The 24903-nt window shown below is 38.8% G+C and overlaps 1 protein-coding gene and 1 pseudogene across 4 annotated transcripts in view; one reads left to right on the top strand and one right to left on the bottom strand.

Annotated features, from left to right (window-relative positions):
• LOC148356539 (nuclear factor 1 B-type-like) overlaps positions 1 to 24903 on the top strand; it is a 110763-nt gene that overhangs the window by 46937 nt on the left and 38923 nt on the right. For 3 of the 4 annotated variants that reach the window (XM_088347833.1, XM_088347835.1, XM_088347832.1), the window contains exons 3-4: positions 15024 to 15080; positions 18484 to 18552. In XM_088347833.1, the coding sequence (XP_088203959.1) occupies positions 15024 to 15080; positions 18484 to 18552 (126 nt within the window). The remainder of the gene's footprint in view (positions 1 to 15023; positions 15081 to 18483; positions 18553 to 24903) is intronic. The other variant, XM_088347834.1, reaches the window with a different exon arrangement.
• On the bottom strand, positions 5930 to 6058 carry LOC148356540 (U2 spliceosomal RNA; annotated as a pseudogene).

The raw sequence follows: 24903 nt of genomic DNA, 5'->3' as shown, positions 1-24903 counted from the left end.
TAAAAAATTCTCACAATATAACAATACAGTGATCCAATTAACTGTAAAATACAAAAATACATTCTATCATATTTACTAAATGTCTTATCACAAGCAAACTGTGCTGTCCTCACAAAACTGCAGGTTCACTCCAATTCAACAAAATGAGTAGCACTGTATATTGAAGGAGAAAACGAAACAAGGAATGTATTATTATTAATTAGTCTGTGCATTACATATATGTAAATATAGTTTTGAATTCAAGTTTAATATGCAAATTGATCTCTATTTTAACTGAATGCACCTATAATTTGATTGTCTCCTTTTCATTAACTGTAAAAAAATTGTATCCTGAGTACATAACGCCGTTACATGTATTTTGTTACTCCCCAACTCTGATGCACATTATGATAGTACACTTTTAAAACATGCACGCTACTTACAAAATGTCAAAATTACATTTTTAAATGTATTGAGTATATGTCATACTCTCTTTCATTACATTAACATTGCATCAATATAACAAATAAAGACTGAACTAGGATGTCTGTGCGCCTTTAAAGCATCACCGGCGTTGAGACGCGAAACATTTTTGGGTGGCATTTCCCCTTGGCAGGATCATTGACACCTGAGAAAAACCCAAAGAGTAAGACTGAGTCCAGATGGAGACTAAAATCCTGAATAAGGGGTACATCACTTAAATATGTAATTGTCTTCATATTCGAGGAAAAAAACAAAAGAACACTAGTGATTAGAAGTTGAAACGCAGCTTTTCAGTCATCTTCTTGCTCTTATTTGATATATATATATATATATATATATATATATATATATATATATATATATATATATATATATATATATATATATATATATAAACTATGAGCATCTGTGTGCAAAAATATAATGACTGGGGAAATCTGCGGGAAGGGCTCGGCGCGCCTCCAAAGTCACTGCTGGCACCCTCACGACCAAGACAAAAAGAACAAGCCGCATTGTACTCAAAGCCACAGTGTTTAAAAGGTAGGAAAAGGGTATATATATATTTATTTACATATAATCCCAAACGAAAACAATATGACCCCCCACCTTCTTTGCTCGGGCGTGATAAAGACAGTATAGCGTCAAAAAAGAAAAACGTCCTCATTTGTGTAATTTAAATCTGGCTATATTTCTCAACGCTCGCTTAAATAAATCGGATATGTTTAAAGGGACACTGTGCATTATTTGACCAAAAGATGTCACTGTATTGTTTAGTGGAACCGAACAATATTTTTAGGGGAGCCGCATCCCGTCTGCGTCTGCTTACTGTGAGAAAGCGAGAACGTCACATCTGTGCTGGAAACAATGAGCGCCTCAATGGCAGCGCTCTACAAACAATTAGCTTTGTGGCGGTGTAATTGACTGGCAGGGGCTGGCTGGCATTTACATTGGCCCGCTGTTGCCACCCTGCCATTCAGTTGGCAGGCGAGGAGGGGGGCCGGGGTGGTGGCACAAAGACTGAATCCATACAAACGCCGGGAGCTTGGCCACGTCTGGGAGACACTGGCTTTCTTCTCATGGTGGCAAAGCTCCAAGAGGGAGGAAGCAGAGAAGTGACCAGACTTTGGATTGAATTAAGCATGCGTGCATTCTCATTCATTGCGGCGGTGGGAAGGGGTGCAAGAAAGGCGGGGGCAAAAAAAGGGGGCGTGCGACCGAGGGGCGGGCGGCCGGGGGGCAGGCGAGGTGCATGGTAGACGGGCGGGTGACCAATGGCATTCAGCGGTCACGTCCCTCCTCCTTCCTCGCCAGGAGCAGTCTAGGAACGAGCCGCCATAGGGTAATGAGGTGACACTCAGCGTCTGGAGGCTAGCCAAAACAGTCCATTAACTCCTAGCCGCTAGTTAAGAGGAGAAGGAGGAGCGAGGAAGCGCACAACGGTCAAGGGTCTCAAGGCTTTCAGACTGCCGGCTCCTCCTACTTTTGCACTTTTGGAAGCAGCGGCAAAAAAAGAGATACAGTACACCCTTTTAAGTTTAAACTTCAGTAGACACTCAAAGGAAGGAGAGAAGACATTAATGAATTTCGATTGATGGATTGACATTTTTATTTTTTTCCCACTGTTTATCAAATACATGGTTACAATGAATTCAAAATCGACAACTTTAATAAACAGTTGATGAAACAAAACACATTTTTTTACAGGAAAAAGCTGAAGCTTATCTTGGTCCTGTCCACTTGACAGTTTCAATCAGTAAATTTCAACTGGTTTGACTTGCAAACCACCATTTTACCCTAATGAGAAGCTGTGACCCAAATCCAGAAAAAAAACTTCTCAAATTTATTGAATAAAAGGATTGTGCAGCTTTTAGTAGAATATGTTCAACTTTTTTTCAATTAAAATCCTTACATTGCAAATAAGTGACCCCCTTAATAATGCCATGACTAAAATAAGTTCGTATACAAAAAATTTAAAAAATATTGTACCTAAACTACAACGATTACATAATTAAATACATAATAAAGATCAATATACTGGTAAAAAAAAAAGCTAGGAATATAACAGCTTTAAACCATTAACTCATAGGAATTTTGCATTAGTTGCAGGGTCTATTTGGAAGCTCACTCGAAAATTTTGATTCACTGATGTAATATTTGATTATAATTGGATTATGAGGGGTTTTATTCTCAATATTGTTTTTTCATTTACGGCAATTGAATCTCTTGTAGTATTTATCAACTGTGCTTTTATAAAACCAACAAAAAACAACAACCATTAAATTAAATTAATTAACTTGTGAAACTGATGCAGACTGTAAAGTGATACAAAAATTGCATACAAGCACTACTTAGCACTACTTAGTCTTTCTGCTTTTTATTTTTCATTTTTTATGAAATATGGCACCTTCACGATTAGATTTCATATCTGTTGTAGACGGGAGATCAAAACGTGGTCGGGGTCAAAAAACAGGTCGTAGCAGGAGACAAACGGGGAGATTAGGAACGGACGAGTGGAAAACAGGTGCCACAACGGGACTGACGGGAGTCAGAGTAAAAAATGCTTGCCTTGCGAAAACAGAGGTTCGCTGACGGACTGACAACAGGCGAGTGAAAGGACTGAGCTTAAACCAATCAGGTAACCAGCAGCAGCTGGTGCCAAACGAGCGGGCACAGGTGAGTGTAATGAGTAATCATGACAATTATTTTTAATTGTAATTGTAAACAGCACGTCTATGACTTTTTTTTTTAACTCGAAGAACGTCACGGAGGGTATCCTCAATGTACTTTGGTTGATTAATGATAGTCACCAAATGCATCTACAGTGGGTGTTTTGCAAGTGGCACCTGGATTTGGCAATATCCTGCATTGTTTGATAGTAATTTTTCTCTTGTGCTTCTCTAAGCATTGTCTTGCGGGCCATGTAAAATGACGGAGCGGGCCACATTTGGCTTGCGGTGCTATGAGTTTGACACATGCGCCTTATACAGTACAAGGGTTGAGACGTAGAGGTAAAAAAAGGGTGGGGGTCCCAAGTCTTTCAGGATGTCAGGGTGGGGGACATTACTGCAGTTTTGTAGTTGTGAATGAGGCGGCGAGGCCGGGTGGGGAGGATTTTTGCTTTAGACGAGGGGGCGTCTCGCACACGAGTGTTCGCTGTGGGCGATTCTGCATTCCTAGAGGGACGTCCGTCGGGACAAGGCGGACGGACGAAAAGAAAAGCCCCCCCAGTTGGGCAGACAGACCTTTGACAGAGCAGCTCTGTGAGCCATGGCTTTCATGTGGCCCCCTCCCCGTCCACTCGGATAATTATGAGACAAATGCGACGGACCCCCGCTGCTTGAGTGGCAACGGGCATTCGAGGCCGGGAACACAGAGAGGGTTCAAAACCAGGGGACTAAAAATTTGGGGATGGGAGGGTGCTTACTTTTGCTATGTTTAGGGGGTGTGGGAAATTCCCTGAAACCTGGGCATTTGACTGCGGCATGAACAGGATTTGCTACATCAGCCACCAGGAGGCACTCATGCAAAAATAACTTCTACTCTAATAGAATTAAATGTAAAATCAGATGTTTCTTTGTTGATACAACATAATGAACATTCTGTACGAGATTAGACATGGCACGTCAGGATAAACAGGTAATAAAGACATATAAAGATAGAATAGGGACATTGTGCATTATATAGCACCTCCTGGTGGTAAAACAAAACCTTCATTTAATAAAACCAATATGGATTTGAATAAAAAGCAAAAATACTGTACATAACCAAACGTATATCTCGAAAGGTTGTGTGCCATTCGGGCAGGTTTTTGGGTGGCATTTCCCTTTTTTAGCGTACCTGATTGCTCGTGAAGATGTTCTGGCCGGGGAGAGTATCATGTCTTTCTGGGAAAGCTTCTGAGTAGGCAAAACAAAAAACAAGTTTTGGGGGGCAGTTTATACATCTAGGCTAACCTACCTGACTGCCTGTAACAGATGGTGTTTATATCCAATGTCGTTCTGGACCTGGGTGAGTGGAATGTCTTTTGGGGCAAAGATGCTAAATCAACAAAACCAAAGGTGTTGAGTCAGCTTTATTTTGGCATTTTTCACATCCAGGGCAACCTACGTGATACATATGAAAGACGGTTTTCATATCTAAACTCCTTCCCCCTTTTATAGTTGGACAGATACATTGTATTCTTCCTTGTGCTTTGTAGCACTTGTTTTCAGTTGCACTTCATGATACAGCGACGTCAGTGTCCATTTAATCAAAAATGAAATATTTGTAAACTAGACTGCAACAATTTTTTTATACAAAATTAGATCGAATACAGGGCAGCACGGCGGTGCAATAGCACATGTGCGGCACAGTTCTAAGGTCATGAGATCGAACCTCCTGTGTAGAGTTTGCATGTTCTCCCCGTGCTTGCGTGGGTTTCCTCCCACATTCCAAAAACATGCATGCCAAGTTAATTGGCCGGTCCAAATCGTCCCTAGGAGTGAATGAGCGAGTGAGTTGTCCCTCTCTTTGTGCCCTGCGACTGGCTGGCAACCAGTTGAGGGTGTCCCCTGCACACTGCCCGAAGATAGCTGGGATGGGCTCCAGCAACCCCCGCGACCCTACTGAGGATAAGCGGTGCAGATAATGGATGGATGGATAAATCGAATACAATTATTCATATTATTCGCCGAGGGGTCTTTGGACCAATACTTGTTTGTTCTGGTTTGAGTGGGGGATGAGTCGGTACTTGGATGTCGATGGGAGCCAGGGGGCGGGCACACTTGCTTTGGGGGTTGGGTGGCATCAGCAGTTGGCAGGCCTGGCACACAATGGCTGGCACAGAGGGTCGCCCGGCCCAGCTCCTTTTGTTTGTTTTTTTATTTGTTTTTACCTCGTTGGGGGTTGCGTCTCCTCCCGACAAAGGCTTAGCTTTGTTGCGATCGCACAGAAAGAAAAGAGACGTTTTTAAAAATGTGTTTCTTTGACACAACACGAATCGTCCTCTTGGAGAACGGTTTAAGCTGGGTAAGAAGTACTCAGCTTGAGTGTGTGACGTTTTCTCTTCTTCCCCTGATATTGTTTTGCCTTTTCTATAAAGTCTAGCGCAGGGGTTTCCAACCTTTTGGAAGCTGAGAGCTGCCGTATTTATTCCCCTATGATGAAAACTCTTCTATATGATGCCCTCCTAATTTTAGAATAGAAATTTGTATACAATTGTAAAAGGAATGCAATAGCAATAGGAATCCAATCCAAGTTGCAGCAGTGGGGGGGGGGGATTTTTAAGGGTTATTTTTCTATCTTCTTTATTCATTATAGTGAGGGGGGTTTGGGGTTTTTAAGGGTTATTGATCTATCTTCGTTATTCATTATCCATTATCCGTTATCGGTCAGTTCATAATACGCTACAAAGCCTAGGAGCCGGGACACTTACTCTCAGCCAAAAGGCCAAGCTAAGGTCCTAGCCCTAAAGCCTTGCTGCGATCATTGCGAGTGCACCGTTCCCGGAGGTACTGCAATACCGGGCCGATGCGTGGAGTGGACAGAGCAAGCTCTTATTCCATCTCCGGATTGCAAAAATCAAAGATCAACACATGCCATTAGAGTCTGAAATGATCCCTAAGAGTAACAGCACCAATGTATTCGTTCGCGCGCAGCCACGAGGACTACCGAATTTTACTTACTGGGTCACCAGTGGTATGAATAATATACGAAAAGGCAGTCGATTTAATCTTATTATCACACTATTTTTAGTCACGGTACCAGAGACAAATGTTAATTTCATTGTGTGTTTTGGATGTTATAAAGACAATAAACTTATGATTTCTCATTTTATACCTTAAACCAAATAAGAGTTTTCTTTTAGTATAATTTATGTTAAAAATTGCATATTGTCCTGTTCATTGTTCATTAAATTGCTTGACTTTGTTTAAATTAATTTTGAATCTGGTGTTTCCTCTATTAATTTTACCACTCATTTCACCTTGGGCTAGTCCAGTAGCTATGCTCCCCTCTGCCTAATACCATAGGTGCAACCATTTTGAGATCTAGACAGGAATGGTTATATAATCATCAAAATTTAAGTTTAAAAATGTAAAGGAATGCCATACAGAAGAGCAATGTCAAGATCCTAAATTCACTATTAGGGAGCAGGTTGACTGACACCGAGACTGATGAGGAGCTTATAGACTTCTTCTAAGACTATGGATCTATCAAGACTATGGACCATTCCAGACAAGACATTCTGGAATATGAGTATGGCAAGGCTGTCAAATCACTTTCTGACTTAGTGCCATACAGACTCTTATCAAAAGCAAAAGCTAACATTGTCTTTCTATTCTTTTCTACTGTTCTAGTCTAAGTACTGTAAGTAACAAATACATTGTCTTTTTAGATGTGAAATGCTCTACAAATTAAGCCGTCTCTGGCACCTACTAAAGTGATAATGCAGATCATTTCATAAAATGCCCTCTACAGTGCGATCTACATCACTGGTCTCAGTGTTGGGACATTGGTTTGAATCCCGTTACAACTTAAGGTTTGCAGTAAAATCTCATGTATGTAAGATAAGCCCCCAAAGTTCTTTCTTCAAGTAAAAAAAATATGCTTTATACAGGGCTCGTACAGGTGCTTGAAATCCTCCAAAATGCTTGACTTTTAATGTTGTGTTTTCAAGGTTTTAAAAAGGTTTGAATTTTGGGTGGTTGTAAATGCTTGAGATTGTTGCCATGTTTCCCGGCAGTCTGACTTGATGGACCACGAATAAATTAAGAAAAATAAATCGAGTCTGCTTGAAATTGACGTCAACAGGCCTGCTTTGCTTTTCCATTGCATTTCTTCCTTCCTAGTGATTAACGGTAACTGGCATTAATCTGTATTTTGTTGTCATGTGAGACGTCATCGCCCCCCGTTTATCGATCCAAAGGCGACAGATAAAGAGACCAAGATGCCAAGTACTGGAGAAATTGGTTTTGAAAGTGCTTAAATGGGCATGGATTTGGCCTTAAAAAGCTGTACAAATCTTGGTTATACACAAAGAGATATGGTACTTATATATGCATTTCTTAAATAACATGTTCTTACTATGTCGTTACTATGTTGTTACTATGTCATTACTTTGTTGTAATTATGAGAGGTTAAATAGGCTCAGTCAACCACAAAAAATTGTGGCAGTCAGAAATAATATTTTCTAGAAAATGATATATTTTTAGAACCAGGCTTGCCAGGTGGTCCAGGAGGGTACTGCAGGCACCACATTGGAGACCCCTAGTCCAGCAGGGCCACGCAGAATATTTTGCACGCAAAAGCCGTATTGTTGCAAAATTAGGCAGCGGCGTAATTAGCCGGATTCTTCTATCGCTTCTGTTAGGGAGTTGGCCCTCCTCCTCCTCTTTCTCGTCTTGGTCCTGGCTCCCGAAAGGCGTCTTGGCTCGGCATCCGGGCCCCTGGCCCCTGGCGATGGTGCTCCGCGTGTGCGCACAACCCGCTCAGCATAAAATGGCTGCCAGGCAGCTTTCTCCCGACAAGTCGGCTGCAGCATGAATGTGCGCGTGCTGATTTTTTTCCGGCTTTCTTTTTCTTTAAAGCTTAAAATCATACTGTAGGTCATTGGCCCCCAAAATATTTCTATATATAAAAAACAGAACAACCCAAAAAGTTTTCTAACCTTTAGAGCACATTTCTTTAAAAAAAAAAAAAACTTTCCCAATACACTAAATAAAAGTACAGTGATTCTGTGTCAAATCCCACACTATATGGTTTTTGTTTTTAGGAATAAACCCTCTCTCACCCAAAATGTGATAAAGTATTAAGAAAATGTGTTTGAAAAGAGTGTCAACATCTTCATAGCAAGAAAAGGAATTTTAGAGTAGAAAAGAGTGTTAGTACATTCAAAAATACACATTGGAAATTTAATAAAGTATCAAGAAACTGTTTTTGAAAAAGTTTCGAATTTCTCATTGCAAGAATAGAGATTTTAAAGTATAAAAAGAGGGTTAATAGTTCCCCCCCAAAAGAAACGCAGAATATTTTCCCCAAAACTAAAACAAAAATGTATTCTATAACCTTTTTTGGAAAACCTTGAAAAATATATCACAAGAAACGTAAATATTTTCAAACGGACCGAAGATTATTTCGAGAAACAGATTTTTTTTCCTCCCTCCGAAAAAAAAGAGCGAATGTGTTTTCAAAAATTTTAAAAAGGTTTCTCTTAAAAATATTTCCAAAATCAAAACTTTTATTTTTAATGAATTCCGAAAAAATTGAAACAGGTTTTCTCGAGAACCTCAAGAACAGAGAAAATGTATTTAAAAAAAAATAAAAAAAATTTCAAAACAATAACTTTATTTCCAAGAATATTAAAACTTGTTTTCCAAAAACACAGTTTATTCTCAAAAAACGGATTTAAAGAGTGTTAATACATTCAAAAAACACATAAAAAATTTAATGAAGTATCTAGAAACTGTTTCAACAGTTTCATAGCAAGAAAATAGATATTAAAGTATAAAAAGAGGGTTTATATTCCCCCCCAAAATAAAAACAGACAAAATGTTTTCCAAAAATACTAAAAAGAAAAACAGTTTTTCTAAATAAACAAAAAAAGTGGTAATACATTCAAAAAAACACATACAAATTTTAATGAAGTATCAAGAAACCATTTCAACAGCTTCATGGCAAGAAAAGAGATATTAAAGTATAAAAAGAGGGTTTATATTCCCCCCAAAAATAAAAACAGACAAAATGTTTTCCAAAAAAACTAAAAAAAAAACAGTTTTTCTAAATAAACAAAAAAAAGTGTTAATACATTAAAAAAACACATACAAATTTTAATGAAGTATCAAGAAACCATTTCAACAGCTTCATGGCAAGAAAAGAGATATTAAAGTATAAAAAGAGGGTTTATATTTCCCCCCCAAAATAAAAACAGACAAAATGTTTTCCAAAAAACTAAAAAAAAAAACTAAATAAACAATAAATATTATCTTTTGAATTATTTCCAAAAATATTAAAACGAGTTTTCGAGAGAACCCCAAGAACAGAGAAAATTTTTAATTTAAATAAAAAAAAAAAAAAAACGATGTTCGAAAATACAAACAAAAAAATATTTCAAAACAATAACTTTATTACCAAGAATATTTAAACTTGTTTTCAAAAAACAGATTTTATTCTCAAAAAACAGATTTCACCCAATTCAATAAACATACCATAGAAAGTAGTAAAAAATACAGACGAGTATTTGAATTTTTCAACAGAACTCAATACGCTTCTGCAGAATAGTGCTCAGTGTGTGTGTTTACCAAGAGCTTGTAAAAATGCAAACTTGTGACACGCTTGGGCGTGGAGGAAGCGCGCAAGTGCAAGGAAAAGCTTCTTGCCCAGCCAGATTTGTGTTGCCATTAGCCCTAATTGCCCTCATCATGACTGCGCTATGATAAGCGTCCCACTGGACAAGAAGGTGTAAGAACTCCCATCCAAATTACCCGCGAGCTTCTTTTTTTTTCCTCTTCTTCTTTTTCTCGGCAAGCAACAGGAGATAATGGCATTCATACTGTATTTTCACTTCTTTGGCGTTTGCTTATTTAAACAAGTGGCAAGAGCCAAGGTTGCCAAGAAATGTTGTTTCTGGAACAGGGCCGCAAGTGTGTGTCGTGTGCACGTGGTGCGTTCGTGTGTGTGTGTGCAGCGATCAAGCCCTGCCAAGCTCTCAGGGCAAAGCCCAACCCTCTGGACCGCAACTGTTTATTTACAGGTTAGCCGACTGTTTATTTGGAGACTATCGGATTGGCCGGGGCTTGTGCGCGGGACGCGTTCTCCACACGCTTCCCCCTCGCTTGTGTTTGAGCTTGCTTCTGTTTGAAATGAAAGAGAAGAAAGGGCCAAAGATTGTGGTGATGTCAGCTCCCTGTCGCCATAAACTCAGTTGCAAAACCGGACCAAGTTTCCGAACTCTCTTCCTTTCCTTTGTGAAAATGCCACGCCATGCTGCTATCTGCTCAAACAAACCACAAAAGCGAAGAACTTGTAAAAATAATGCAAAATACTGTGGTACCTGTTCATACGAGATTAGTTTGTTCCTGGATTGTGCTTATAGCTCACATTACTCACGTAACAAGCAAATGTTCTGTACAAACTCATCAAATTGAATCGTCTTGTTCCCGACCCCCCAAAAGCATCGAAGTGAACAATAAAAAGCCATAAAACTGTCACGACCAGAACGGAATCAGGGCCCAAATGCGTAGCATTAACCAGAAGTTTATTGATAGAAAAAGGAAGGGCAGCGCCCGCGATCCGGTGCTCGCTGGACGCAGGAAGCAAGCCGCTCCCACAATCGGATCATGATCCAAATACAGAAGTGAATCTTCCGAAGCGGGAGATGGCGGTGTCAAGGACGGAAAAAAACAGGTCGATAGCCGGGACAGGAGAGCAAAAAACGTGGTCGGGATCAAAAACGGGTTGTGGAACGGGAGAGCAAACGTGGTCGGGGTCAAAAACAGGTCATAGCCGGAGAAAACGGGCAGATCTGGAATGGACGGGTGGAAAATGGGTGCAAAAAGCGGGACCGATTGGAGTCGGGGTCATAATGCTTGCCTTGTAGAAACAGAGGTTCGCTGACGGACTGACAACAGGAGAATGGAAGGACTGGGCTTAAAAAAGGACAGGGAACCAATCAGGTAGCCCGCAGCGGCTGGCGCCAAATGAGCAGGAACAGGTGATCCAAATCAGTCATCATGACAAAAACACATCTTCCTGATCACTACAAGCACATTTAATAGTAATTAAACATAAAAATACAGTAATAAGTAAATAAGTGCTTATAACGTTTATTATCGATTAATAAGAAGGATTTGCAATCATGTATAAGAGGAGCAATTGATAGGTATGAGATCGAGGGACTGTTGATGATATGTAAGCACTTACTGTACACTTAAAATTAAAGTAACTGTAATTTTAATCAAATGTACACAGAAAATAATGGCAGCGCACTTTTTGTTGTTGGAGCTTGCATGTGCAAACGGAACGAGCTGATACCGGTGGTAAGCAGTCACGAGCTGTCTCTAACGGTCTCTAGTGGTAGCCTCTGGAACTGCTCGTGAACTGGATTTTCCTTCGTAAAACGAGGTTTATTTTTGTTGTATATTTTTAAGGTGCTGGTTTAAAAAGATACCACTCTATTGCCATGTAAAAAAGGGAAGTCTCTAATGTGCCTTAGTAAATGAACAGATCTTGTTTGCCACCTGTTTTTACAAGCATTAAAACAAACCAAACAATCGAAATTCTAGAGATAAAACAAACATGTTACAATACAAGAAAGTGCCTTCTGCTCGATGTTATGCTAAAAAGCCAAGTTACCTTCCTTAATTAGCCAAGTCATTTGCCTATTTATACAAACAATTCAATTTTTAACTAAGTTGAAATGATGATTAAAAACAAAAAGAAATAATGAAATAGATTTTAATAATTAAAAGAATATATTTTTTCTTTGTGTAGCAGTGAAATGTCAAAGTGTAATTAGCTTTATATCAGCCAAAACAGACAAAAAAAGTGAATAACCCGTTTAAGAGTGGAGCAAAATATAGTCACATAAACAAAAGTGAAAGGTCTCTAATCTTCTGTGCTTTGTGAAATAAGGAGAGAAGACATCAACTAATTTTAAATGTGCATGGAGAACAGGAGACAATCAATGTATCTAGTGTTTTTTTTTTAAAGAATATACTTTGACAACGTGGAGCAGTCTGCGGCTAGGTCTTAAGGAACATGAAAAGGCGACTACTCGTAGGTACTACATTTACACAGAAATTAGGCATGTCAAGTAACAATATAAAATGTAATCAACAGAGGCATCAATTATTAAAAGGAGATCTGAAATTTGATTTCAAGGGAATAATCTGTTACCACGAGCAATGTTTTCTCAGTGCATCTAAGTAACCCTGTAAAAGTTCAAAGAGAAACGGAAACAAAATTCACCAAAACTCGTCTAGATCGGATTTTCATCTTTTGTGTTTTACAGTCAAAGAAAAAAAAAAAGAGAGTTTCGGTTTCCCAATTCCAAGTAATGTCGTGATTAGGATTATTCATAACCATTGCTCATGATCGCAGGTTCTGTCTGTTGTCTTTTCTAGAGTGCGTGTTCTGCCTGTAGTGAGCAATAACGAAATACTCGCTATGATGTTTATGATGTCTTTTATTTATTTGTAACGCTTTCAAAGGGGGTTACATTTGTATCTTAACTTTTCAAAATTGAATTGAAATGTCTTTATTCTCATTGGTATCAATGTTTTAAAACATTGTAGGCAATGAGATAGGAACTGGCAGTAAACCTGAGATAAAAATCTCAGAGAAAAAAAAAGACTAACAGGATATAAGGCAAAAAATTTTTTACAACGTTGTGCTTAGAGACTGGCCTAAGTTGTAATGACAATATTCCTGTATAAGAAAGAATAGTGCAAACTAATAATATTTCAATGAAAAGAAATGCAATAACATTTAGCAGCAACAAAAAACAAAGCATTTCTGCATTTATATAGCGCTTTTCAAGTCAAGACTTCCCAAAGCGCTTTACAGTGTGCTTCACATTTCCCAATAGCGGCCGTGCAGCCATGTAAGGCGCTAACCTGCTTATTGGGGGTATTAGGGGTTCAGTCTCTTACCCAAGGACACTTTGACATGTAACACGGAGGAGCCGGGATTCAAATCTCTTGATCCCAAGACAAGTGCTCTACCTCCTGAGCCACTGCCGCCCCATATATTTTCAGTTTCGTGCAATAGTATATATTCTTACGATTTCACTTAGCAGTAGCAAATAAAACCCCATATGTTTTCACAGTTTTGTACGCTCGTTTAGGGTGGTGATGGCCCGGGGTAAAAAGCGATCTCTGGGCATGGTTGTCCTTGTAGCACCTACCACAAGGCAATAGGTCAAAGAGGCGGTGGCCAAAAGAGTCGACTTTTGCTAGTTGTCGAATTCAAAGGATGGGCCTGGACCGGACTAGGTACCTAAATGGGTTGCCCGGTCCTACCAAAGGTGGAACAGATGGAAGCTGGGCCACCTGTGAAGGAACGGAAGCCGAAGAGGTGAAAGGTGGAAATGTAAGCCGTGAGAGGCGGCGTTTCCGGGCTTGGCAGATGCGCCATATGTTTGCGTCCCACCTTGAGTCGTCCAGGTGGCGCCGCCCGGTGCCGCAGTGGGGCTTCCTGCTGGAAGATGCTGCCTGGGATCTCTAATTGCCGCCACCATCTGCTCTCTTTTTTGTTTTTTCCACGCGGCCGCCCCGCCCATCCTGCGCCAAAAAAAAGCCTCCGCGGGCCAATCGGCTTCAACCACCGACAAATGACAAAAGCCGTTTCAGACAATAACAAATCCAAGCGTTGTTGTTTTAAGGGGGAAATGATTTTGACATGCAAATTGTTTGGAGCGTTTCCATTGCAGTTTTTGGAAAATATTCATTATAGAATAACAAACAGATGAATTCGAGGTCAAATTGTTATTTGTATTTTGACAATTATGACAATAATGTACATCACATTTGTCACACTCTTGGCCCGCCACATCCAAGAACCTTACAAAGGTGACAGTCCAAGGTACGGAAAGGGGACAAGGGTTCGGTACACAAGGAAAAAAACAAAGCTGTGGCAAGAGCTTAGGACGTGACATAATAGGCAACAAACTAGCACCAAGCCAAGGAAATAGAGTGTTTAAATAGTGAAGAGGAAGAGGTGTGATTGGAGTGTAATCTGGACATTTGAAACTAGGTGTGGAGTGAAAATAAGAGTGACCAAATAAAGTAAGGACAAGCGGTTGGGAGACAGAGCAAACAAACCTGAGTACAGGACTTTATATATTGGGTATATATTACCCACAATCCGCGTGTTCAGCGCCACTGCACGGGAGTGCTTTTGAAATCAATGCTAGTAAAATTAATTAATAAATGATCACCAAAATGTTCAATTTTCCTCATTTTTATATATAATTTTATATAGTTTATTATTTTTATATATATTTTTCCAATATTTTACTAACTTCCTTTTTTTTACCTATTTTATTTGGAGTTTTCAAAGTTTTTATAGTTGTATTGAACAGCAGTTTTTTTGTTGCCATGGTATTATTAATAGTTGATGCTGTGCCTAAGTTTAGAAAAAAGAGATTTCTATTTGGGATTATTATAATTTCGTTTATTTAAAATTTTCAAAGTAAAGATCTGTAATTCACACTAATACACCTTATTGGGAAATTTGATCCAACACTTAAAAACCAAACCTAGTCAGCTAACGGAGTATTTGAGGTTAACAACAAAAGCTGTGTGGAAAGAATTCCACGTATGTCGCCTTGAATTTTCTCACTTCCAAATTTCCTCAGTCAATTTGTGGAACAATGTCGCCCGACTGCAAACATTCTTAACTGTTTATGAATTTTCGGATGGTGGAAAAGTAATAAAAAAAGAAATAAAACTCAGGCAGCCTCGAACGATTCCAGTCGTGTGCAGTAATAACAATTTAGCCTTGTGTGTAATCAAACTATTGTTTGGCTGTCCTCAAGCACTGCCACTTACCCCCCCCCGTCCCGTCTCGTTTCTGTGTGCTTGCAGACTCCCAGCAGTCAGGAAGTCCCAGTAACAATGAGCCGGGCAAGAACCCTCTCCCAGGTATGTCGAGTACCAGTCATCCTTCCTCTACTCCACTGGGCCATTGTTCCCTCACTATTAATTCACTGCACACGCACACACACGCATTCTCCCATTTACTGACTTTAAAAATGTGCTTGACAAGCGTGTGCAGGGAGGAAAAAAAACGCAATAAAATTAAAAAGCAGCAACTGTAGTCAAAGAGACGCATCTGTTGTCAAGGTAATTGCGACTTAAAATCGTTGCTGAGGGCGAGTTTTTCAAATGACACGGCCTGCACGGGGATAAAATTTGATTGGTGATAAGAAATGAATGAAAAAGGCGGCACTGTGGACGAGCGGCCGGCGCATTTGACTCGTGACGTTTTTGGCCGACGGTCCAAGTCAAACTGGGACGGCCTCCAACTGGCTTTCCACTGGAATCTGTGCAAGCAAGCCCTGCAGAAAATGGATTGCTGTCCTCGGCCGAGAAATGTCAGTATCGACCCGCTGCAACCCAACGTTTCTGCTGAATCACAATGTACAGGGTGTAAAGAGCTTAGAGAAACGTACAGAAGTCCCTCTTCTTACGAGCCTAACCCGTATCTAGATTGTGTTCTTTGCTCAAATTTTCCAATATGAAATCATTAAAAACGAATTGGTCCGCTCCCCTACTCTCAAAAGCATACAATTGAATCCCAAATAGCTATAAAACATGTTTTCCTGATCACTACAAACACATTCAAATGGTAATTAAACATGACAAATAAAGATATGATATAAATAAGATAATGTTAATTAGATAAAATATGAGATTATTATGAGCACAGTAACGAATGTGTGCATGAATAATAATAATAATAATTAATATTAATAATTTCCTTTGTATTGTCATTCTTTGTAAGAACGAAATGTCGATACACCTGACCCGTTGTAGCGAGCCGATGCAGCCGCAGCCAACAGAGGGCGCCGCCATTTTACCAATGTTATAAGTCTTAGGTATGACTCGGCCGAGGCGCGAACCAGCGACCTCCCAGTCTCAAGAAGGGGGAGTGGTTGAAACACGGAGATCGCATGCCTGTCAACTTATACGTTTTCCCCACATTTCATACATTTCTTTTTATTATTTCCAATTGTGTACTCACTATAACCATTTTTATACAGGAATTTAAAAAAAAAGACTGATCTTATCTCGCCCAATTCAGCTCTAATCCGGATCATTGTGAATTGCAAATATTACGAATGGAATTCTACATAGTCTGCTTTGCTGTGAGTAGATTCCGCGTTGTGTTTCTAAGGTTTGGTATCGTTTAATAGAGAGGTTCTGTTATCATTAATCAGGGGAATAGTTGGCTGAGTTTGACAGTTAGAAGATCGAGAGACTGTTGATGATTTGTAGGCACTTACTGTACATTTGAAATTAAAGTTACTGAAACTGAAAATGAACATGCACACAATTATTTTTATGCCTGTAGTATTTTGCATGCGCAAACTAGATGATCTGATGCATTTTTATAAGGACTCCTCAGCGACAATTATTGACTGATGAATCATTGCACTATGAATCATTTTCTATTTATTCGGTAACTCTTACTGTAGTTCTAATTCCATGCACCTCATAGTCCAGTGAGCCTTATATATGGAAAATATATGACAAAAGACCATTTTTGAGGGGTCCGCCTTATAATCCGGTGCGCCTCATTGTGCGGAAAATATGGTACTACAATAAAATTGGCGGCCGAATGGTAATATTTAAATTCTACTCATTTAAATCCAAGCAGAAAAAGCAATTATATACTATGACAAGTATGACAAGCATAATTAGCTACTTCCAGAGTAGGTTGTGCCAAAGTCCACATGCCACCCGGCCTGCCACTCTGGGTGAGGAGAGCGTCGAGGGCTGGGGGGCTTACCAGCCGTGTTGAGGCTACCGGCGGGTGCCAAGTTCTTCAGACTATCTGCCTGGCACCCCGTCAAAGCCAAGCCACACTTGGTTTGGATTGATTCGCTGCCGACGCTAACATACCTAGCTAGCTTGCCTTCCAGGACCGATTGCCAGACTCGAAAACAAGTGCACTGTTGCCAGGCTTGTGTGTTTAGTAAGCAAACTCATTTGGATTCTTCAGTTATGTCAACCTGCGATCGCCATTTCTCAGGCATGAGAATCTCTCAACTTAGCGTTTTCAAGTCGAAAAGGGTGACCTATGTGAATTGTGTAGATCCAAGGAGAAAATGTTTTAAGGGGAGCAGGGGGAGAATTAACCAGATGTTTGAGGCGTGCAACTGTTAGAAGGGAGGATCAATGTCCCTGGAAGATACAGCAATGGCTGAATCAAACCAAATTTTGGTGTTTCTAGCCCATCAGAGTGTAAATAGTCAACTGCATCTTATTCCTCTTCATATTTAAATTAGATTGTAAAAAAAAAGATGGATAGATGGAAGCTAATTCTTAAGATCGATCATCAAATCGCCAACAGACCTTATTAATTCATTTGGTGATGTATTTTTAATACTTTGTCATGTGGATCCAAATGACAATGTTACTAGAGCAACCAGACTGTTGCACTGAGTCAGCCCGGAGTGGCCCAGGGGGGTATTGCAGAAATTGTAATAAAAAAATCCAGACATGCTGGTAAAGCACAGGTTGAACTAGTCTGGCTGGCACATTTTAGCTTAATCAGTTGTATGTTTGCCAATTCAAATTTTAGTTAAAGATATTTTTTTATTTTGGTTTTATTTCATTAATCCTTTATAAAGAAGAACCCCTCTCTCTTTGACGAGTGAACTGAGTAATGGGAATTGGACCTGTACATACTCTATTACAATATTCCCCTGTCAAAAACTCCATTGAAACAATCTGTGCATGTTTTTGCATCACTCTTACAGAATATCATATATGCACATACCCATCAAAGCTCTGATGACTATTTGACAAGCATTCCTAATTGCAATAGCAATAAAACACATGGCTATATAACTACTGTTGCAATTATACAATCAACAGAGTTTAATGAAATGACAATACAGAATAGCCGGCATGTAGAATTTTAATGCAGGATAGGTAAAATGTTACAACATATCAAAAAAGTCTATGGAAATGCTATAAAACGCATTAATTTATCACATGCGAGACAGTAGAGGTTCCAGATGTATCTCTGGGGATAATCTTAGCTCTAGTTAGCCTAGTCAGGACCAGGTTACCTGTAGAGAATATATCATTGTAGTAACTGAGCCAAGCTAAATTTAACCTTTGTTCATGCAAGCGACTTGAGGCTATATTCAGTCAATATAATAAACGTATCAGTATTTTTTTGGCTATTACAGTTATACAATACAATCAACCATAACATATGTCCTCTACACCCTTCTCATCTTTTAGTTACCGACCCATTTTCATGCCTGATTTCTACTCTGACTAACAAAATGACTTGTGCTTGTGTCGCCAGTCTATTTGGAGGACAGCTTCATCAAATCAGGAGTGTTCACTGTTGCGGAACTGGTTCGAGTGTCCCGAAGTAAGTATGCCTAAGTAGTCGTCGTTTTCTTCTTCTATGGCTTTCAATTTCAAATAGTTATTCCAACCGAATGCTGGGGAAATTATGGAGTCATCAAATGGTCAGGTGGAGTCGTTGTTCACTTAATGATTGTGGTCCAATAAGCTTTTGAGGGAACCTTTAAGTAAAATGTAGCTTGCGATGAAAATAGTTTGAAGGCAGACAAGAGCATGATATAAATTCCACATGACGTTGTATGCAAACGCAATAGGGAAATATGCAGGGTTGGGGGGTAACGGAATACAAGTAACGTAAACGGGATACCAAAAGAATGTATTGTAATTGTTACAGGTACAGAAATAAAACGTATGTTTTTCATACATATATATCCATCCATCCATCCATTATCTGCACTGCTAATCCTAATTAGGGTCGCGGGTCATACATATATACAGTATAATATACATATAATGCGGCGGATGACAAATTATGTTAGAATTTTCATCACTGACACGAGAGAGACAGAGAGAGATTAGGTTTACACACGACGTGTGTGAGGCAGCTCGGCGGCAAAATTGCTCGCTAGTGATGCGTTCAGGGACATGTTGTAAATTTTATTGTTTTTTTTCTTTTTTTTTCAGTTAATTGTTGTGTAATATCCACTATTTGATCACTGTAAAAGAGTTTGCCATTTAGAAAGTCAACAACTAGTGTGTTGAAAACAATATCGGGTTCTTAATGTCCTCTTAATTTAAACAAAAACAGAAGATATCTTGTCTGCCATGTGAAACTGAAAATTTTATTTTTTTCTTAATAAACATTGTTAAAATTTAAGCATTTTTTGTAGGACTAAAAGCAACTACTTGACCTTGGTTTCCTCCCATTCTTTTTCAAGGTTACATTGTTCACTTATGTTAATCACAATTTAGTAATATTTTTTCCATTTTTTGATCTTTTATTAGAATATTGGGTATGGAGTGATCCCAAAGTAATAAAAAGTAATCCAGTTATATTACTTCAATATTATAGTGTTTGGATTATGTTACTGATTACATTTTTCAACGGGTAACTAGTAACTGTATCGGATTACATTTTTAAAGTAACCCCCTCTACCCTGGAAATACGTTTCAATAATAATCAATGCAGGTAGTTACTCTTTCAATTTGAAGTACTCAGCACTTTAAAACAGCCATTGTTGTGTACCAAGTGCTGTACAATTGAAATGAAATAAATTCGCAGATTGCTAGGAGCTATTTTTTAGCTAATAATAAGCTAGCCGCTAGCATTGGACACACTAATTTTGTAATTATCTGGCAGGGTTTGCGAGCCATATATGGCTCTTTTCATGAGTACATCTGGCTTGGAGATAAAATGGAACACATGCAAATGTTTACTGTGTTGATACATTTAAAGCTGATTGTAGCATAGCTAAGTAAAATTTTATATGGAAGCTCATTAAACAATCCATGTTCACTGTTGAGACTTTTTATGTAGAAAACCCACAGAAATTAATTGTAAACACCCAAAAACACTAGCAATATGATATGGTGAGCAGAAGAATGGGCAAAGCTATACACACTGCGTGCACTGCTTACCCTTTGCCGTCTTCAGTGAAGGTAAACACGTTAGTATCCTCAATTGCAGTATTTTGTGACATATTTACAAAACAACTTTGCTCGCACCTTATTTTGAAACAATTTTTGGACAAATATGAAGCTCAACACTCTTAAGTGACTGTGGGAGGGAGACTAATTTTAAATGGTATATTCATATTTATATGGAATACTGGTATTAATAATATCACACAGTGAAATAAAACTTACAGAAGAATTAGCTTTTGTCTGGGGAGCGGGTTTGGTGCTTTTGTCTCACAATATATAGTGTGAGTTTCTCAAAATGTTTTAGAAATATTTTTACTTTTACGGTTCTCTGGGTCTAAAAGGTTCCCGACCCCTAAACCATTATAAATAGGATTTACTCACATTTTTGGAGTGCCATTCTATTGATTGTTTTGGTGCGAATAATAATAATAATAATAATTATAATTATTGTTATTATTTTTATTATTATAATAACAACAGCACCTTTCAGGCCAGTTAAGGGTTCTGTACACAGAAAATAAAACAGTGATGTCAATAAAAACAAAAGTAAAAACAAAACATAAAAACAAATTACAGTAAAAAGGGGGTGAACCATGTGAAGCAGTCTATAATGTGGCAATCATTGCTTTATTTTAGGATAACATTTCCGGCAAATTTGCTTAAAGGGACAGTGTTTATTATTTGAACACCAGATACCTGTTAGGGTCTTGTAAGCCTCCTTCCACCAGGGGGCCCCAACCGGTTTTGGAACTGGGCACAGGTATGTCCAATCTTCACACACCCAACCCTAATTATCCAAGCCTTTATTTTTGACTGTTTGGACAGCAATCTTGGTCAGGTCATTGTTTCATTTCATTCCACCACCACGACAGATTTGTTTGTTTATGGCTTTATTTGTTACTTTGTTCCCAGCGTTTTTGAATTTCCAGTTTTGGTATTTGTTTCTGATTTGATCAGGCTTTGTTTTGATGCTTTCTATCTCCCATTGTTATTAAATGCAATCCTTCTTTTTGAGCACCTCTGCCTCCAGTTCCTGCTTCCCCCTCATGGTTCCATCCTTTAAAAACCATAACAATCTCACTTCTGTAGTATAACTAAAAACGAGTGCTACTAAGTACATTAAAGATTAGAAACTACGGAGACTCTGCACTATTTTTATTCTTTTTTTTTTTGGGCCCAACCTTTCATGAGTTGTTCTTTGTGCATACTCGTAACAGTAGCAGTAAGATGAAAATTGTGGCAGCTCCTTTAGGCAGGGCTCGTGTTATGTAAAATGAATGCAAGTCTATCGACTTCTTACGTTGTGGATTGCATTCCTTTTTTGCTGAATTTCGCAAGATTACATTATTTTGTTAGCCAGTCTATCGTAACAGTTTATTTATCAAAGGGACACTGTGTATTATTTAACCACTAGATGTCATGGTATTGTGTATGGAAACCCAAAATAAGTGGTTCAAAGCACAAGGTAGAATCGAACTACAGAGACTTAAAGTGACCAAACCGCACCAATTTTTTTTTCCCCAACTTTTCGCAAAGTTTTTTTTGTGTCCATCCACAGCAGCAAGATAGCAGACAATTATGTCAGCTCCCTCTAAATGAGGCTCACGATTTGTAAAATTTAATGTAATAGTGTAAAATAAACACAAACTTCTCAACTTACAAGTATAAAAAAGATGTACGTTTATAAGATACTTCGCGTATTTTTGCTTAATATTCAAATCAATACTGTGTTTTGTTATTGTTTAATGAAGTTGTCTTACATTAGGAGGCACAAAATAGTTTAAAATGAGCTAATGTGTGAGGCAAGGTTGCCTAAAAAGAACTCAAAACCGGGTTGCCTTAATTTTTTTGTGTTGTTAGCAGTGCGCCAGGATCAGCTACAGTGAACTGACACTATTATACCTGGCTCCTGAATCTAATCCATGAAAAGTTACTCAAATACTTTAGTTCCATGCTTTAAGAACTTAAAACGCGTGTCGGTCAGAGACAGCATGAATATGCAAACTTCATGTAAGTGGAGGAAATTCTTGAGCGTTCAGGAATGTCATTCTTGGATTAGTCAAAAAGCCGGATGTGAGTTCTCTGAAATGACGTTTCTGTCGTTGGAGATTCAGGCATTGCAGTCCATCCGGTCAGGCTAGTCTGCAAAAGCGGGAAAGGCGCACGTATCTGTATCAACATGTCTATGAGACGCCATTTGAGAAGTAAGACATACTTGCTCTCTCATATAACATACTCTCACACATGCTGGACTGTGCATGTCGTACAGACACAGGCACAAACACTACTATACTCAAAAACACTACCATACTCTCCCACACATACTATTAAAGTCTCAATCACACATTACTATGATCTCTCCCAAATACTCACACACACACTGCTTTGCTTTCACACACATTTCTATACTCACACACATACTACTATACTCCCCCACACAAACTACTATAAACTCAAATATACCATTATACTCTTTCCAACACACACTACTACTCTTCCTCACATGTCATTACAATTACTATTGCTATGGTGTTTTTTTACACTTAGTGCAATGTTTAGTATCTTTTTACTTTGGGTACTTTTGGTAACCAAGGCGATGCACACTGATTTGTGTGTATATGTTGTACAGTTCGACGTCAAACTGGAGTTGCTCCCAGTATAGAAGTATGAGTGAGAGAGTATAGCCATATATATATAAGGGAATAGTTGTATGCGTGTGTCAGCAAAATAGAGTGTGTTTGTGTGCATAGTTATATGTGCATAATAGTATATTAGTGAGGGGGGTGAGAGTATAGTAATATGAGTGAGAGCGAATAGTAGTGTGTGTATGAGAGTATAGTGGTATGTATGAGAGAATATAGTACTGTGTGTATGAGCGTATAGTGATATGTTTGAGAGAGTGTATGAGAGAGTAAAGTAGTGTGTGTGTGAGTGAGCATAGTTGTGTGTGTATGATAATATAGTATTATGCGTGAGAGAGTATTGTAGTGTCTATGAGAGAATAATGGGAGAGTATAGTAGTCTTTGACCATGGGTATGACCGTGTCCGCATGAGAGTATAGTTGTGCTTGAGTATGGTGTCAAACAGCCATTCATACGGATCAGTGTGCATCGCCTTGGTTACCAAAAGTACCCAATGTGAAACAGCACTGAGCACTGGACGTTGAGGTGATCATTACACGTGGTGTGAAAAACCCCTATAGTAATAACAATTTTAATGGCGTGTGAGAAATAATTGTAGTGTGTGTAAGAGAGTATAATAGTTTGTGTGAGAGTCTATAGTAGTGTGTGGTGGAATATAGTAGTGTGTTTGTGAGACTAATAGTAGTTGTGTAGGGGAATATAAGACTGTGTTTGTGAGAGTATAATAGAATGTGTGAGAGTTTATAGTAGTGTGTATGAAAGTATAAAATTACATGTGAGAGAACATAATAATATGAACGAGTGAGTATAGTCGTGTTTGTGCATGGGTATAACTGTGTCTGTATGAGAGTATAGTGTGAAAGTATGATATGCGAGAGCAATTTTTATCTACTTCTGAAACGGCCTCCCAAACACGATCGCACTCAACGTATGCTCGCTGCACCGGGAATCCCGGGCCTCCTTCAGACCAAACTATATTTACCTGCTCTCGCTCGCTCTTGCTCTCTCCTTCCCTCCCCATTTTTTTTTCTTTCGTCAGCTCAACTTTGTTACTGTACCGATGGAACAACGTGTACCGACGAGCGAAAGAGGCTGTTTCTGCGCAAAAAAAGCAATGCAACAATTAACAAAACCAAGTGAAAGTTTAAGCTCACAGCCTGGTTTTGTTGTTTCGCCTTGCCTTTCATTCTTGGCTCTGTCCTAAAATCTGAAAAAAAAGGGTCACTGAACTGGTGAGAATTTCTCCCTCGCTCCCTGGTGAGAAATGTATGCAGTCGCTTGTCCATCATCGAAGTGCTGAGACATTCTTCGAGGTTTTAGTTTTCCCCCTCTTCTTGGAAGAAGCTGTAAACTTTTGTATTCACCTCCATGTTAAAGAGTACCAACTGGTGCGAATAAGTGAAACATTAGGTTGTGCTAACAGGGCGCATGTTCCTCAAAAATTTGCTTTTTATAAAAATGTGATAACAATAACATGCTTTTATTGGACAGCATTTTTTTTCCAAGTTCAAAAAATGTTTGTTGTTGAATTATTTGAGGATTTAAAAAAAGGTCTGATGAAAATATTTCAACGTTAATCAATTACACAAGTTTATCATCAAAGGAATAAATATGCAATGATTTTTTTAATGTACTGTACCGTTCAAAAGTTTAGGGTCGCTTTGAAATGTCCATTCTTCGATGAAAGCAAAGTTTGAAGGATATATATTTTTTCAAATATTTTCTGGCTTGCAATCATTTGAACCTAAGTCTAGAAATGATTATTTTTTTGCCCATTATAAAGGCTTAATTCAGTGCTAAACATTTTGTAAAAGCTTGGTGAAGCTGTCGAAAGGCACACTGACACTGGAGCAGAGATGACATTTTTTTAGAATTTGCATCAAATAATATTGCAGTATATTGCCCCATGCAACTAAATTAAATTTGGTTTGCTAATGGAAATAGTTATTGATGATAAATGTAATAAAAGTACATTTCTTATTCTTTAGTCCCTCTTAGTTGAGGTGAGAAGCTCAGTCATCCGGGAGGGACTCAATGCAGAGCCACTGCTCCTCCGCATTGAGAGGGGCCAGTTGAGATGGCTCAGGCATCTTGGACGTCTCCCTCGGTAGGTGTTGCAGGCATGTCC

Source organism: Urocampus carinirostris, chromosome 11 (genome assembly GCF_059441175.1).
Source record: "Urocampus carinirostris isolate Australia breed hairy pipefish chromosome 11, RoL_Ucar_1.0, whole genome shotgun sequence".
Lineage (NCBI taxonomy): Eukaryota > Metazoa > Chordata > Actinopteri > Syngnathiformes > Syngnathidae > Urocampus > Urocampus carinirostris.
This window is presented reverse-complemented; position numbering and strand designations above follow the sequence as displayed.